Source organism: Arachis ipaensis, chromosome B9 (assembly GCF_059453495.1).
Source record: "Arachis ipaensis isolate K30076 ecotype BB chromosome B9, ASM5945349v1, whole genome shotgun sequence".
In the NCBI taxonomy this organism is placed as follows: Eukaryota; Viridiplantae; Streptophyta; class Magnoliopsida; order Fabales; family Fabaceae; genus Arachis; species Arachis ipaensis.
In genome coordinates this window covers 65,014,884-65,030,011 of record NC_142444.1, presented here as the reverse complement: position 1 = coordinate 65,030,011, position 15,128 = coordinate 65,014,884, and the positions used below count along the sequence as shown (strand labels likewise).

The following is a 15,128-nucleotide window of genomic DNA, read 5'->3' as shown; positions in this document are numbered from 1 at the left end:
AGCATCTTATGTTTGTTAAACTCTCTCCCGGAATAATTTTACAATTAATGCAAAATTTTCGGTCGACTCTCCTCAATAAGAAGTCGATTTGAGAGCTTGTCATGCTACTCCTATAGGTTATAAGATGTTCATCTCTCTTTTCAAAACATGTATTTGTGATGAGAAGGTCAAAAGTTGAGGAAAAATCCAAAATAGTCTTATTCTCGGTATTGACCACTCTGAAACCATAGCCTCTCTGAATACTTCTATACCCAGTCACTTCCTTTCCAACATGGCCATTTAAATCTTCTAAAAAAAGTCTCATCTCTTGAAGGTATGTCTTGGACCGAATTCTCTAGATCCTCTCAAAACCTTATTTTGTGTTGCTCGTCCGAATCCACTTGCAGTGCATAGGCGCTAATCACATGAAAGTATTTCCTTTCACCACAAATTTGATAGAGGATGATCGATTTTTCACTTTTTTGACATCCACTACGTCGTTCTTCCACTGCTTATCCGCTATAATACCTATCCCATTCCTATTCTTCACTTTTTCTGTATACCAAAGTTTGAACCTGGAAGTATCCAACACCCTTGCCTTTGCATCGATCCATTTTGTTTCTTGTAGGCACATGATGTTAATCTTCCTCCTTGTCATGGTATCCAACATCCCCATGGATTTTCCTATTAGAGTACTTATGTTTCATGTCCCAAATTTCAACCTTCTGTCGCTTCGACCTTTTTTTTTTCTTTGTGAACTAGCTTATTTACCCTCGTCCGTTCACAGAAACGCGGGAACCCTTGCTCATTTAACACTACACCCAGGAACCGATGCAACGAATCTTGTTCATTTGACACTATACGCGAGCCATACAACGCGTTGCTTTCGGACAACGACCTAACTTTAGCGCAATAACGTCTTTGATCCATATTATGAAGATTTGACTAAGTTTTTATGTTGGCTGTCAACCTTCCTCCTTTATTCGGGTTTGGGATCGGTTATGTACCGCAGGTGTAACATAGGCAGAGTTAATAACAATGACAATAACAATAATCAGAGAATAATGATAAATAACTATGCTAATCTTAAGAGACCATATTTGATACTCTTATATAATATGATTCTATCCTGATCTCTAGCATATACATTTGTAACTCCTCATACATCACCACTTACTAAATTCATACAACCAGGTTCTCTCTTTTATTTGCAAATGAATCATGTTTATCATGTCATTTTTATTTCCTATCTTTTCATGAGATTACCATGTGCATGTTGCAGTGATCCTGTGGAGCATTCTTCTCTCAGTAGTCTAAAGGAAACTGTTGTTACAACAGGAGGTCTAACTGCCAATGACAAAAGGTTACTGAATCAGGAGAATGGTGAGTTATCCAGAAACCAGCAATTGGTATACATTGTTATGTGGTAGTGCAGGAGCCCAAAAAAGATATTTCCTTTACTGTTTTCTTGGTTGATAATTTTGTTTGCCTAAGTGTTCCCATCTGCTTTCAGTTCTTTGTGGTAAACTCTAATTGGGAGGTTTATTTGCTAGAAAGCACAGGCAGGCCAACTTAGTGGCTTATTCTTTTTTTCTAAAAGGGGCTTGAAAAGGAGCAATCACGTGGCAACTGACAACCAAAAGCCAATCCAGCTCTCTTTGCCCCTTCCAACTGACAACTAATACGAGTCCCGTGTGAAGGAATATTGCTTAATTTTTAGAGAGGAATTGTCTGATTTTTTATATTCAAATGATACATTAAAACAGGAATAAATAGAAGACAACATGGTACCAGGTAAGCCGTTAAATCTCCTTAATCCCAGTAAAAGTTGTCAACAAAAAGAGATATATTAGGAAATAGCATCCCTGATAACTCTATAAGCTTGACCTAAGAAACAAGGAAATAAAACCTTTGAAAGGATGTTTAAATAAATATTAACAAATCAAATATTCAAACTCCCCCTCAAATGGGGAAATCAAATATCTGCCACTTTTGAGATCAGCAGTGGTGTTAATCAGTGCATCCACTTTACTTGACAAAATGGAGTTATTCACATGCCTAGTTCACTCATGATGAAAGAGAGATTTGCAATACTGTTTGCAGCCAAGTTATCTCTAAATACTTTCATGGTTTGAAGGGTTGCTTATTTCTTCCAGTAAGCTCTTTTCCTAGTATTTTTGTAAAAGATTAATATTGAGTTGGAGATAAGAATAAATAGAGAAAGAAAGAGGGGGGCGGGGGGCGGGGGGGGGGGGGGGGGGAAGCCTGGTTCAAAGCATTCTGTATTACCCGAGTCCGGAGAAGGGTCGCACCCAAAGAAAGTTCCAAGAGTACAAGAAATACTTCATATAATAAACATTCTGTATTGACCATTGGGTAATGTTGCTGAAGCATATTAAGCTCTCACATGCTATATATCTACAAAAATTTGATGTGACCTCCATAAATCTAGTAGTCTTCAAGATAACTTCATAAGACTTTCCCCTTGTGTCATTGATAATTATACTTGTTTCCCTTGTTTGAAAATTTACTGAGTTTCCTTTATAATTGAAATAGATAAACAAAATACATAAAATTTTCTTCTCTGTTCCTATAGGTAACTGCTACAACAGTCATGGACTCATGGTTAATATTGAGTTTATGGGTGGCTCAGTTTAGCTGATCCGTTATTTGTTCACACTTTCTTTTCCCCTTATATTTCCTGTTTGGGTTTATTTGTGTATGCCATCATTTACTCCTCAGGCCCTGTTTAAGTTGTTTAAGTACGAGTTTTTTGTCGGGACTTTTTTCATATGAAGGACTGGCAGGGAAGTATCATAGAGAATGTAGGAAAGTTCTTGAATTTTATTTATAAACTTTTCTTTTAAATAAAGTTTTCTGGGAATGTCAAAAAGTAGAAGGTTGCAAGTGTTTGACCTATTTTAGTGAGGTCAGTGTAATTTCCCCATCAAAATGACCCAATTTACCTGAAAGGAAAAACTCAGACTGCAAACCAATCATGCTGCAAAGTTAGCTCTCTAATAATGTTTTCTGCTAGTCATTGATACATCAGAATGTTCAGTTAATGATGCAGAAATTTTTCCTGCAGGCAACCTGATTAGAAGTGGAAAATGTAAGGAAAAATTAGCATCGCAAAATGTGACTACCAATGTATGTGCTGTAAGTTGACCTTGTGTTCCAATGAAAATCAACTTGCACCGTATGTTCTTTACTCTTGCTGATGCCGTTATTGTTAGGCTTATTGAAGTTTGGTTGTTCATTTTCAGGTCCGTAGAACAAGACGGAGAGTATAAATATCATGCTATGTGGACATTATATAGTTCATGTAATTGCACTTTTTAGGATTCATTTTTTGCTCATTGCAATATTCGCGTTCCCTTTAATTAACCACCTGCCCAAGTTCTGTAAATTGTATTGGCTTGACAGTGGAATATTGCGGTCACATGCCACTCTAGCTCATATATCGAGAGTTATGCAAAACAAAAATCGATTGTTGGCGTAATCTTTTACTGCTATAATAATATATATGGATGCATCTTAGGTACTTCATGGTGTATAGTTATCTAGTAATTTTAGCGATTGATTTCAATTATAAAATTATCATAAAATATACACATGATTATAAACAACGGCTAAAATCACTAGATTACCATATACCATAGAGCATCTGAAATGTTTCATAAATATATACTAGAATGAAACTCGCGTGATGCACAGGGCAGTAAATTAATGATAGTATATAATAAATATTAAAAATTGTTATATTTTGTAGAATTAAATTAAATATATAAAATAAAGTTAAATTTAAAAGATATTTTATTTTAAATAATTTGTAGTACAAAAAATTTGGATATTAGAGTTATATGTACAAAATGACATTTTTATTTGGTAGTTTGATTTTTGCATTTGTTTTAGTTGATGAACTTAGTCTTCTTATGTGGCGTCCGTATTTTTTTTTTATTGGTTGTTGTTAGAGTTGTTACTTTCTTTTTTCTGTGTAGGTTCTTGTAAAGACATGTTCTTTATGAATTGTTGAGTTTTATGTATTTTTTATTGTGGTGTTTGTTCCATCTTTGCAAGTATGTTCTTCCGAATATGTGTCTTGAATTTATATATTTTTTTTCTTCTTAATCTCTTGATGGTATGCGATCATCTAATGATATTAGTGTTGGCGAAGGTAGTTCCTATAATCAATGAATAATTTAAATTAGAAATAAAACTGATGTCTAAAATAACTGAAATAAGTGATTTTTTTTAGTATTACCTGTTTTGTTTGTTGTAATAAGTGTTGAGGTTCAGTGTTTTTTGTTGGAACAAATGTCTTGCTAAGAGTGTATTGTTTAGAACTTTTTTTAAGATTAAAATTATTTATATTGACTTTAAATATAAGTGAGGTTGTACAAATTTTTCAATTGGGGTGGTGTTTCAATGTCATTACTTTTCTGGAGTGCCATTAGATTTGAAACAGTTGTATTCAACAATTTTTTTTACTTCGTCATCAAATAGTACAAAAGTTGTTGTACTATTTTGATCTGAAACCTTTAATTGAATTTCAAACCTAAAATAAGTATTGAGTTAGTAACTAATAATTTGATAGATGAGATTATGAAAAATATATAGAGTTACTTTATTGTTGGATAATGTGGTGTTTGATTATATGTGTCACAAATATAGTTATCTCCTTTTTCATATACTTTCTTCTTACACTTTTCACATTCAACGTAATTATCTCCATTGTGTAAGTTTGAGGTTGTGTGTAGTTCGGAAATAAATTTTTTGTGCTAAATTTGATGTTATTTGAAAAAATAGTAATAAAAGACTTATATAAGTAGTTCAAATAGTATGGAATTTGAATATTTGTAACGTAAAATTTATTATGATTAATAATATTATTATGACATTTGCAATATAGATGTTTATTACATTGAATGAGTTATTTATAGAAATTAATAAATTAATTATTAGAATTATAAATTTATTGTATTGTTTACAATGATAAGATATAACAAATATAGAAATATGGATTTGATGTCTTTGTAAGTTACAAATTTAGTTAGATGCTATTAATTTTTAGTTATTGTCGTTGGTAATTATTGTATTGTTTTTTGTATATTTTTTTTTACTGTTTTAGAAATAATAGATGATTTGGCAAAAATTGAGTGGTTGATTCTAAAATTTTGCCAAATAAGCAATGTTGCTGACATGGCATTAGTAGGAGAAGAAAAATATCTTAAAAGTAATATGGGTAAACTTATGTATCTATTTTTATATATTAAAAATAGATTATTGTTTTACAATATGTATAGTATTTCATTTTTGTTTTTTAGTCCAAGTATTATATAGGAATTCTCTTTACTCGCATCCTTTAGAGGCTCACATTAATGTATCTCTAGAAAAGAAGCTGAGTGACAATGTCAATAGTGAAAACAGATGAGGCATAATGGTCCACCATGACTACAAGGTGTTTCTGTTTGGAAGACAACAAAAATACAAGAAACTAGCACACATGATTACAATCACTTAGTAATAGATAGGATTTTTTTTAAATAAATAAAGTTTATTTATCAAAGTATACCATTTGTAATTTTACCAAAATGCATTTTATCTCTTATCTTATTTACAGTGTAAACGAAATAAGAGTACACATACTTCGTTTACACTATAAATGAGATAAGGCACGAAACAATGTGGCTGTATCACGTTTGTACACGTGGTTTGTAATAGCTTTATCTTGTTTACAGTATAAACAAGATATGTGTACTCTTATTTCGTTTAAATTGTAAATGAGAAAAGAGCGGAGGAAGCCTATATATATGTATTTCATCCACAACACTTTTCTAGTCCTTATCGCATCCATTTCTTCAACTTTTTTTCCCCACTTTTATCTTTTTCTAATCAAATTTTCGAGTTACTATGAGGTTATGGCGCACGTCGATGCAAACGATGCGGACATCAACCCATTGAACGTGAGATGACATATCGCTGGAGCAGTCGACTTTGAGGTTGGTGTTGTTTTTTGTTTTATGTTTATGTTACATACATGTATAGTCATACTTAGGGTACTTTTATAGAAGTAGTATGCAGTATATGATACATGCTTCGGAGGACAATTGGGGCATTCTAAGGCAAAAGGGTAGAATGAAAATTTCATAAAATTTCACACTTCCAAAGAGCTCCATCACTAGAGCAAGTGGAAAGAAACTCAAGGAGAGCTTTGAAAACTTGGCAGCACTTATACATGAGGAGTTACATCAAGTTCTAACCAAGGGAGAAATGACAAGGCCCATTGGGCTAAGTTAGGACAGCAAGAAACCTAATAATGCTTTTCAAATTAAGTGGGAGGCATAATTTATTATTAATTTTCGAATTTTTAGGCCTTTGTTTTGCGGTTGGAGTTTGTTAGAAGATTTGATTTACTTCTGATTTGCTTAGTATTATTTTTAGGAAATTTAAATTTAAATCAAATATGATATAATCTAATAAGATTTGTTTTGATTTAAATTAGTTTTCTTATCTTTAGGAGATTTAAATTAAGTTATTTTATCTTATCTTTTAGTTAGTTTGTTAGGAGTCTATTTAAATACCTTTGGTGAGATAATTTAGATAACTTTTGATGATAAAATTTTTAGTCGCTTTATGCACGTTTTAATTGTGTGATTAAGTGAGGTGAGTGATTTGTTTCGCTTATTGCATGAAGAAGATTAATGGATCCAACGTAAGGTGAACTTGCATGGTGGTTTCTTCAACATCAGCCCTCTGATATAGGTTGTCAAAGACAAGTTCTTTGAAGATCTAGTAAGAAATTCCTTCCGGTAACCTAGGTTGCTAAGAACAGGTATTTTAGAGGTCTAGTAGAAAAATTCTTATCTATCTTTTATGTTTTCGCTGTTTCTTTAGGGGGTGTATTTCTTTATGCCAATAATCTTTTTTTTTTGTGTCATTCTTTTCTTATCCCCCTTCCAACCCTTCCACTGGGACTTTAATACTTTGTCTTTATTAAACTATCCAGGTTTAATTACTCTGTTGGTCCCTATAGTTTCACCAAATTTTTAATTAGGTCCCTATACTTTTTTTTCTTTCAATTGGATTCTTACACCGCTTTTAATTTTGTAATTACGTCATTTTCATGTTAAAAATGTTAAAATTAACATAATATTTTTACCAAAATACATGCGGTCAAAAATTTAATTAACTTTTTAATTATAAATACTTTCAATTTGCGAAGAAATATTCAGTTAACTCTAATATTTTTTACACTAGGAAGGACTTAATTACAAAATTAAAGCAGTGTAAGGACCTAATTGAGAGGAAAAAAAGTATAGGGACCTAATTAAAAATTTGGTGAAACTATAGAGACCAATAGAGTAATTAAACCAACTATCTAATCCCCCAATAACCTTCTTATTATCTTGTATCAGTAACAGGTTGTAGGTAAATTTTTATTTATCTGCACGTTCCAGGATTCTTGTTTAGTCTCTTACTTTAAAGTTAAAAAAAAAAAACAAAATCTATTATTTAAATTCTGTTACTGCAATTTCTATATATTAATGTCACTATGTCAGCATCTGGAAAAAAAATGCAAAAAAAAAGAAAAGAAATTTCAATTTGTTTTAAGCTTTTTTTACCTTTTCGAATTTTCTTTGGATTCCAATTAGGATTCAATGTTTTTAGTTTCTGTCATCTTAGTATCACTTATTGTTTTTCTTCCTTTGTCACATACTTTGGTTGTCTTCTTATCAAGTTGAACATCTCTATCATTCAGATTATCTTAGTTTTGGTGTCTCAATTCCTCATTTTCTGAAGTGCAACTTGTTAAAGCAATCCAAAAGTAGAAAAAGGCAAGAATGGTGAGCTCAATAGAGGATAAAAGCCACATATTGAGTGTAAACACGAGTGTCCTACTCCGAGTAATACATGTGAGAAGAGTGCTGTGAAGTCTTTTCTTTCATAGGTTCCTTAGTGATGACTGACGACGAAGCAACCCCAATCCACAACTGACGTTCCGTCTCAACACAATCACTCGCGTACTAAAAAGGATTGAACAATGTCTCGATGACTTGACTTCAAGACTTAGTTCTTTATCCCCTAGCCGACGAGCGCAGTCCCGAGAATCTATTCATAATCATTCTCCGCAGTCTGCGGAGGAGGCTACACCCAGTGGGAGGCATAATTTATTATAAATTTTTGAATTTTTTAGGCCTTTGTTTTAGTTTGTTTTGCGGTTGGAATTTGTTTGAAGATTTGATTTACTTCTGATTTGCTTAGTAGTATTTTTAGGAATTTAAATTTAAATCAAATCTGATCTAATCCAATAAAATCAGTTTTGATTTAAATTAGTTATTTTATCTTTAAGAGATTTAAATTAAGTTATCTTATCTTTTAGTTAGTTTGTTAGGGGCCTATTTAAACACTTTTGGTTAGATAGTTTAGATTAATTTTGATGAATAAAGTTTTAAGTTTTTTGATGCACGTTTTTATTGTGTGATTAAGTGAGGTGAGTGATTTGCTTCGCTTGTTGCATGAAGAATATTGAAGGATCCAACCTAAGGTGAACATGGGTGGTGGTTTCTTCAACTTCAGCCCTGTTAGGGAATCCCTTCCAGTGGCCTAGGTTGCTAAGAACAGGTATCTTAGAGGTCTAGTAGAAAAATCTTTATCTATCTTTTATTTTTCGCTGTGTCTTTAGGGTGTGTTTCTTTATGCCAATAATTTTTTTTTTGTGTCATTCTTTTCTTATCCCCCTTCCAACCCTTCCGTTGGGACTTTAATGCTTTGTCTTTATTAAACTCTCTAATCCCACAATAACCTTATCAGTATATGTTAGGCGAATGAATATATTGTTAGCAATGATTTTAACTGATAGGGTATGATTTTAGACATATTTGAGATGGATTTGTTTGTTAAATATTTAATTAGGTTTATTTTTCTTTAAATTAAGTTATTAAGTATATGTTTATTAACTTAGTTAATAATTATTTAACTAAATATTTTTTAGTTAACTTAATTAAGTAACAAGATGTTAATGTTTCTAGTTATTAAATATTTAAGTAAATGGTTTTTTTTAAATTTGTTATTAGATATTTACTTGTTAGATATTTAAGTAAATGTTTTTACTTAATGTACGTTATGAAGGAGATGAAAAATGAATGTTGTTATTAATTATTTAACTAAATATTTCTATTTAAATTACAATATATAGACGTTTATTAATTTAGTTATTTTATTATTTAAGTAAATATTTTTATTTAAATTAATTTAAAGGGTAAATATTTGTCGTTATTTGTTAAAATAGTTTCTTGTGAAATTCTTATAGCTTGATAAGCTTACACATTTTTTATTTTGATTTTTTTTATTATTTACCAGGGACCTTGCTACTTCTTTCTAGAAGAGTGAGTTACACATTCCCACCAACGCACGCCACTGTCTCCTACCTGAGGTAGGCTGCCTTCAGCGACGCGGTGCCAATTAGGGATTTCATGTTTGACAACTCCCTGATCATGGTATTTGTGGAGCGCTGGAGTCTTGAGAGCCATACTTTCCACCTGCCTTGGGGTGAGTACACTATCACCCTGCAGGACGTCACGTACCACCTCGGGTTATGTGTAAGAACCGAGCCTAATTAACCGCCTAATTAGATAATTAAATGGCCCAAAATAGAAACCAAAAATTTAGAACGAGAATTTGAGGATTTAAGTATGATTTTTGGACTCAGTAGATTTTTCTGAGTCAGAAAATGTATTTTCTGCGAAAAACTGAGAAAAACCGTAAACTGGCAGCCGAACCGGTTTAAGTCTGCCCGGTGCTATGTGAGAAAAATTTAAAACAGTCAAAAACCTTAGAAAAATATTAGAAATAGAAAACCGGGCGTTAATTTTAAAGGTTTGGCCCAAAGTTAGACCAAACGGAATAAAAACGCTAACGGGTTAGACTGGGCCCAAATTGAGCCCAAGCCCAACATATAAATAGGTTCATAAGTGAACTCATTCAGCACTACACTCACTTAAACACAACACACACAGCTGAAAGTAAAGACGGAGAAGGGAGAAGAAGAAGCACTATTCAGTTCTCACTTTAATCCGCGATATCTTGAGCTACGGTGCTCCGATTCGTGTGCCGTCAGCGGCTACGCGAAGCTCTTATCGAGCCCGTCACTTCTATCTAAGCTTTGTGGTAAGATTTTCGAATTTTCCTGCCCAGTTTGCGTGCCCTTGTGAAATTCGAATTTTTGGGTTTGGTTTTGAGTGAAATCTTGTGTTTTGGGTATTTAGGTACACTCTAGCACTTAATTGCTTGTGGTTTTGGCTTCCAAAACTATTGGGCAAGGTAAGAGCTCTTGAAACCCTTGTGAGATTATGATTAAATTGAGCCCTAGGTTGATTAGTGATGATTTGTGTGTATATAGCTTGATTATTGTGAGTTTGGAAGGCTTTGGAAGTTGTTGGTGCTTGTTGGAGTAGAATTGGAGGCTTGCTTGTTGTTGAAAGCTTATCTTGAGCTCAATTGGGTTTTTGGTGCATATTGAGGATCGGCCAAGGTATAGTTTCGATTTCCTCTATGTAGTATATAATATTCATGGACACTTAGGCTAGTGACCCATAGGATAGGTTGAATAAAAATGGTTGTTGAGTTGTTGAATGATGATGTATGATAATTTATGATGGGTTGATGAATTTGAGTAATTATGATGATTGATGATGATATGATGACGATGAATAGTTATGTGGATTGAAAAGTGAATGGTAATGATATATGTGATGTTGAGATTGATGAAATTGTAATGTGGTTGGAAAATGTGAATAAGGATTGATTATAATGTTATACATTTGATATTGAGATTGAGAATAATGAAATGTGAAGGAAAAATTAGTAAGAATGGTGCAATGTGTTATAAAGGGTAGATTTTGATGAAAAATGGAGTATGGAATGGTTTTAATTTGTTTTGGTTTGTTTGAGTTGTGAAAATTGGGAGATTGGTAATTAGTGAACTTTTGGTAAAAAATGAATTTTGGTGAACTTCGTCTGATCATTACTCATGCCTTTGTTTTCAAAATTTGTCGAAATTTTTTTAGCATTAAATTCCATTGAAAACTCTTCGAATTGATATAAAGTTTGCAAAATTTGGATTCTGTAAAGGGAGTTATGATCATTCAAGGTTTGGTGTCAAAAATCTGAAATTTTGCAAAGTTGCAGAATTTTGTGAATTCTGGTATGTGCGCACGCACAACCCTACAAAATTTTAAACTTGTGCGCACGCACAGTCTTGTGCGTACGCACACGTTGGGAAGGTCGGTCTGTTGAGGGCATTAGCATAACTTGTGCGAGCGAACAGAATTGTGAAATTTTGTACCTGTGCGTACGCACACCTCTATGCGTACGCACACTTTTTAAAACTTCTCCTGGGCGTGCGCGCGCACACCTCTGTGCGTACACACACGCCCTGTTTCTCAAATTTTAAATTTTGTTTTCAACTATTTCACCTTCCCAACAAGATTATAAGCTTCTATGACACCATTTTAAGTCTTTTGGATATAACTTTGGGTATGAGAACATGGGAAAGTACTTTAGAGATTTAGTTGATGTCATTTGAAAAATTAGAAAACGGAGGCTTAGGTTTTGGGTGTACTGAGGATGGTTTGACAGCATGTGAAGGTAGACTAGTATGTGAAATGAGAACTGATGAACTTTTGAGTTCGGAACAGAAATGTTGCATTGACAGTAGTTGAGATGAGTCGAGGACTCGGCATGGAAATGTTGATATGACAGTGGCTGAGATGAGTCGAGGACTCGAATATGAAATGATGAACCGTTGAGGTATTGAAAATGTTTTCTGAAACACCACTGAACTACTGTTTTATACTGAGAAATGATGAGACGCTATGCGCCCGGCAGGGACGGTGGTTAATCCCACTTATGTTGAGATGTGAGGTCTTTTGCAAGAGTATCCCGCTCGCATCCCTTCGGATCAATAGAGTGTGCAGGCACAAAATCCTGGACGGTGATCCGAGCACCATATCTCGGGGGTTCCCAATGATGATTCCGAAGGGAGACATCTCCATGGAGATGTGTCGGGTTGGCATTTGAACCGACAATGTGATATCACAGCCAGTTGGACAGGCATTCATCATATGCATTTTCTATCTGTTTGTATGCTTTATCTACTTGTAATGGTTTGCCTATTTGTATAACATGCCTAATTGCTTACTTGAATTACTTGTCTTATATGCTTCTACTTGTGTTTTACTTGCATTGTATATTATCTGTGTGTTCTACTGGGATTGAGGAGGTTCGGAAGGCAATGGTGATGGGATCGCATGGAGGATAGGTTGGTGAAGGCTGTGGGACAGCGGAGACTGATGGATTAGAGAATCCTTTAAGTTAGACTACCCATTTTAAACTGCTGAGGCTTTAAGTCGTTTTGAGGTCTAAATTATGCTTTATTGTTTTAGTATGCTTTAAGATAAATCTTGTGATGGATATGAAGTCCAGGATTGCCTCTGGCATCCTGGGTCTTATATCCTACATCACTGGGCACTGTTACCATACTGAGAACCTCCTGTTCTCATACCATATTTTTGTTTTGTTTTTCAAACGCAGGTCGCAACCCACCTCGGTGAGTTGCTTTGGATGGTGACAAAAGCGGAGGATCTGGATACTTTTGGAGTCTTTTGATTTATTTTGTATATATCTGTCACTTTTGTATCTTGCTTTTGCCTCGAGGCTCGTATTGAGAGGGAAAAACTATACAAGCTATTTTTAAACTGTCTGGTTTCTGTATGTCTGTATGTGGCTAGCTGGCTGAAACTCCGCGAGCTGTGGCTAGATTCTCATGATATTATACTATTATCTTTTGTTGTATTATATCTATATCTTGTGCTTTAAGTTAGAAGCTTCGTTAGTACGTTTTGCACTTTTCAAATCCTGTTTTTGACCCATATCCTTCATCGGGCTTCTAGATTATATTAATTCTTCTATATATATTATGTATGAGTTTTAGAACTGTCATAACCTTTGATTAACTTTTTCTTTACGACGCGATATAAGGCTTAGGCTAATTAGGGTGTTAAATTTAGTGGTATCAGAGTGGTTCGTCCTCGTGATTCTGAGGGATGGACCGATTGTGCTGCATTGCATACTCTGCGTGTCTTTTCTTTGATGCTATTAGGTTATCTACTTGATATTGCATAGAATGGTTGTTTGTGAGTGCCTGTTTGGGATAATTGAAGCACTAGGCTTTTGATATTGAGACTGATCACCTTTATATCGATTGTTTGGTGTAGACAGGAACCCTAATGGCCACCCGCGGATGAGGTCATACACGTTCTTGAGCCGAGAGTAGGAATGCCCAACCGGTGGATAACCATGCCGAATTCATAGTGGCAATGGCGAATCTTGCAAACACCATGGAAGCTAATGCTGCTGCAACTCTGCAAGCTGTGCAGAGATTAGGCGAACCGGCTGGGAATGGAAACGGGAATGGAGAAGGAAATACGAATGACAATGTTGAGGGAAACAGCGACAACATGGGAGGTGCTCCGATGACCTTGGCGACTTTTCTCAAGGTTCATCCGCCAAGCTTCAGAGGATCAACCAACCCTACAGAAGCAGACAACTGGTTCCAGGCCATGGAGCGTGCTTTACAGGCGCAGCATGTTCCAAACAACCAATATGTAGAATTTGTTGCTTATCAGCTTGCGGGAGAGGCCCAGCATTGGTGGCAAGCAGAGTGCCGCTTGTTACAGCTTCAGAATGCCGACGTTCCTTAGGATGTGTTCCAAACGGCCTTTGATAAACCACTATTTTATGGTTTATCTTGTGCTAAATTGAGTGGTTTTTATCAATCTTTTACACACTTATTCATATAATTTGCATGGTTTTACAAATCCTTCCCAATTTTGTTCTATAGTTGAAAACTTGCTTCCTAAGCCTTTAAATTGTGTATTTTTAATCCCTCTATATACCATTCGATGCCGTGATCTGTGTATTAAGTGTTTTCAGGCTATACAAGGCAGGAATGGCTTAGAGGATGGAGAGGAAGCTCGCAAAAATGGAAGGAACACAAGAAACGAAGGAGATGACCAGCGAGGATCGACGCGCACGCATGGCTCATGCGTGCGCGTGACTTGGAGTTTTTCACAGCGACGCGTACGCGTACCTGACGCGTATGCGTGACAACCGAAATTGCACAGCGATGCGTGCGCATAACTGACGCGTATGCGTGACATGCGAAGAGGACCATCGACGTGTACGCGTGACTGACGCGTACGCGTGACGTGCGCCACATGCAGAAATCGCAGAAGATGCTAAGGGCAATTTTGGGCTGGCTTTTGACCCAGTTCTCGGCCCAGAAACACAGACTAGAGCCAGGGGACAAGCAAAGACTCAAGACACATTCACTTTTACACAATTTTTAGTTTTTAGTTTTGGAATCTTAGAGAAAAAACACTTCTTCCTCTAGGGTTCTTCACCTTCATAGTTTTAGAGTTTTATGCTTTTGATTGGGATATTGAGAAGAGTTACTACCTCCGTTGAAGTTTCTATCATTCTAGTTTGTTTCCTTATTTCCTTATTCTTTTATCACCCATTTACCCTGTTCCGAATTACATATGAATATCTTTGATTTTGGAATTTATTAATGCGAGAATTATTTTTACATTTAATTTCATTATTGGCTTGAGTATCATCTTCCCTTGATTTATTATTTCAAAATTAGTTTTTATCAATTTAATTTTAGTTACCATGTCTCTTCTCTATTCCATTTACATGTCTGCAAAATTGGCATCCATGTCAATGGAGTAGGTTCTTAACTTGACTTTGGAGTTGATTAATAGGAGACCCTTGAGTTGGAATACTCAAGTGTTAATTTGCAATTGGAAGTTGTTGGTTAACTTTCTAGTCACTAATCCTTCCATAGGAGAGGATTAGGACTTGTGAATCAGAGTTGGCTCAATTACTTGACTTTTCTTTATCTGGTAATGGTTAACTAAGTAAAAATAATAACCTCTTACTATTACACTTGGGAAAAATTCAACAAGGATAGAACTTTCGATTAATCTTCTCCTGGTCAAGGCTTCTTTATTTCAATTACCCAAAATCTCTCGTTAATTTTCATTGCTTTAATTAATAATTATTTTATTTTCCCGTTCTCTAAC

The 15,128-nt window shown here is 34.7% G+C and overlaps 1 protein-coding gene across 7 annotated transcripts in view; it reads left to right on the top strand.

Annotated features, from left to right (window-relative positions):
* LOC107615610 (ARM repeat superfamily protein) overlaps positions 1-3,481 on the top strand; it is a 32,761-nt gene extending 29,280 nt beyond the window's left edge. For 2 of the 7 annotated variants that reach the window (XM_088500343.1, XM_088500344.1), the window contains exons 27-29: positions 1,262-1,362; positions 3,068-3,129; positions 3,246-3,481. In XM_088500343.1, the coding sequence (XP_088356469.1) occupies positions 1,262-1,362; positions 3,068-3,129; positions 3,246-3,272 (190 nt within the window). In that variant the 3' untranslated portion in view covers positions 3,273-3,481. Of the gene's footprint in view, positions 1-1,261; positions 1,363-3,067; positions 3,139-3,226 lie in introns of all 7 variants that reach the window. The other 5 variants (XM_088500340.1, XM_088500341.1, XM_088500342.1 and 2 more) reach the window with 4 other exon arrangements.
* Positions 3,482-15,128: the final 11,647 nt, after the last annotated feature.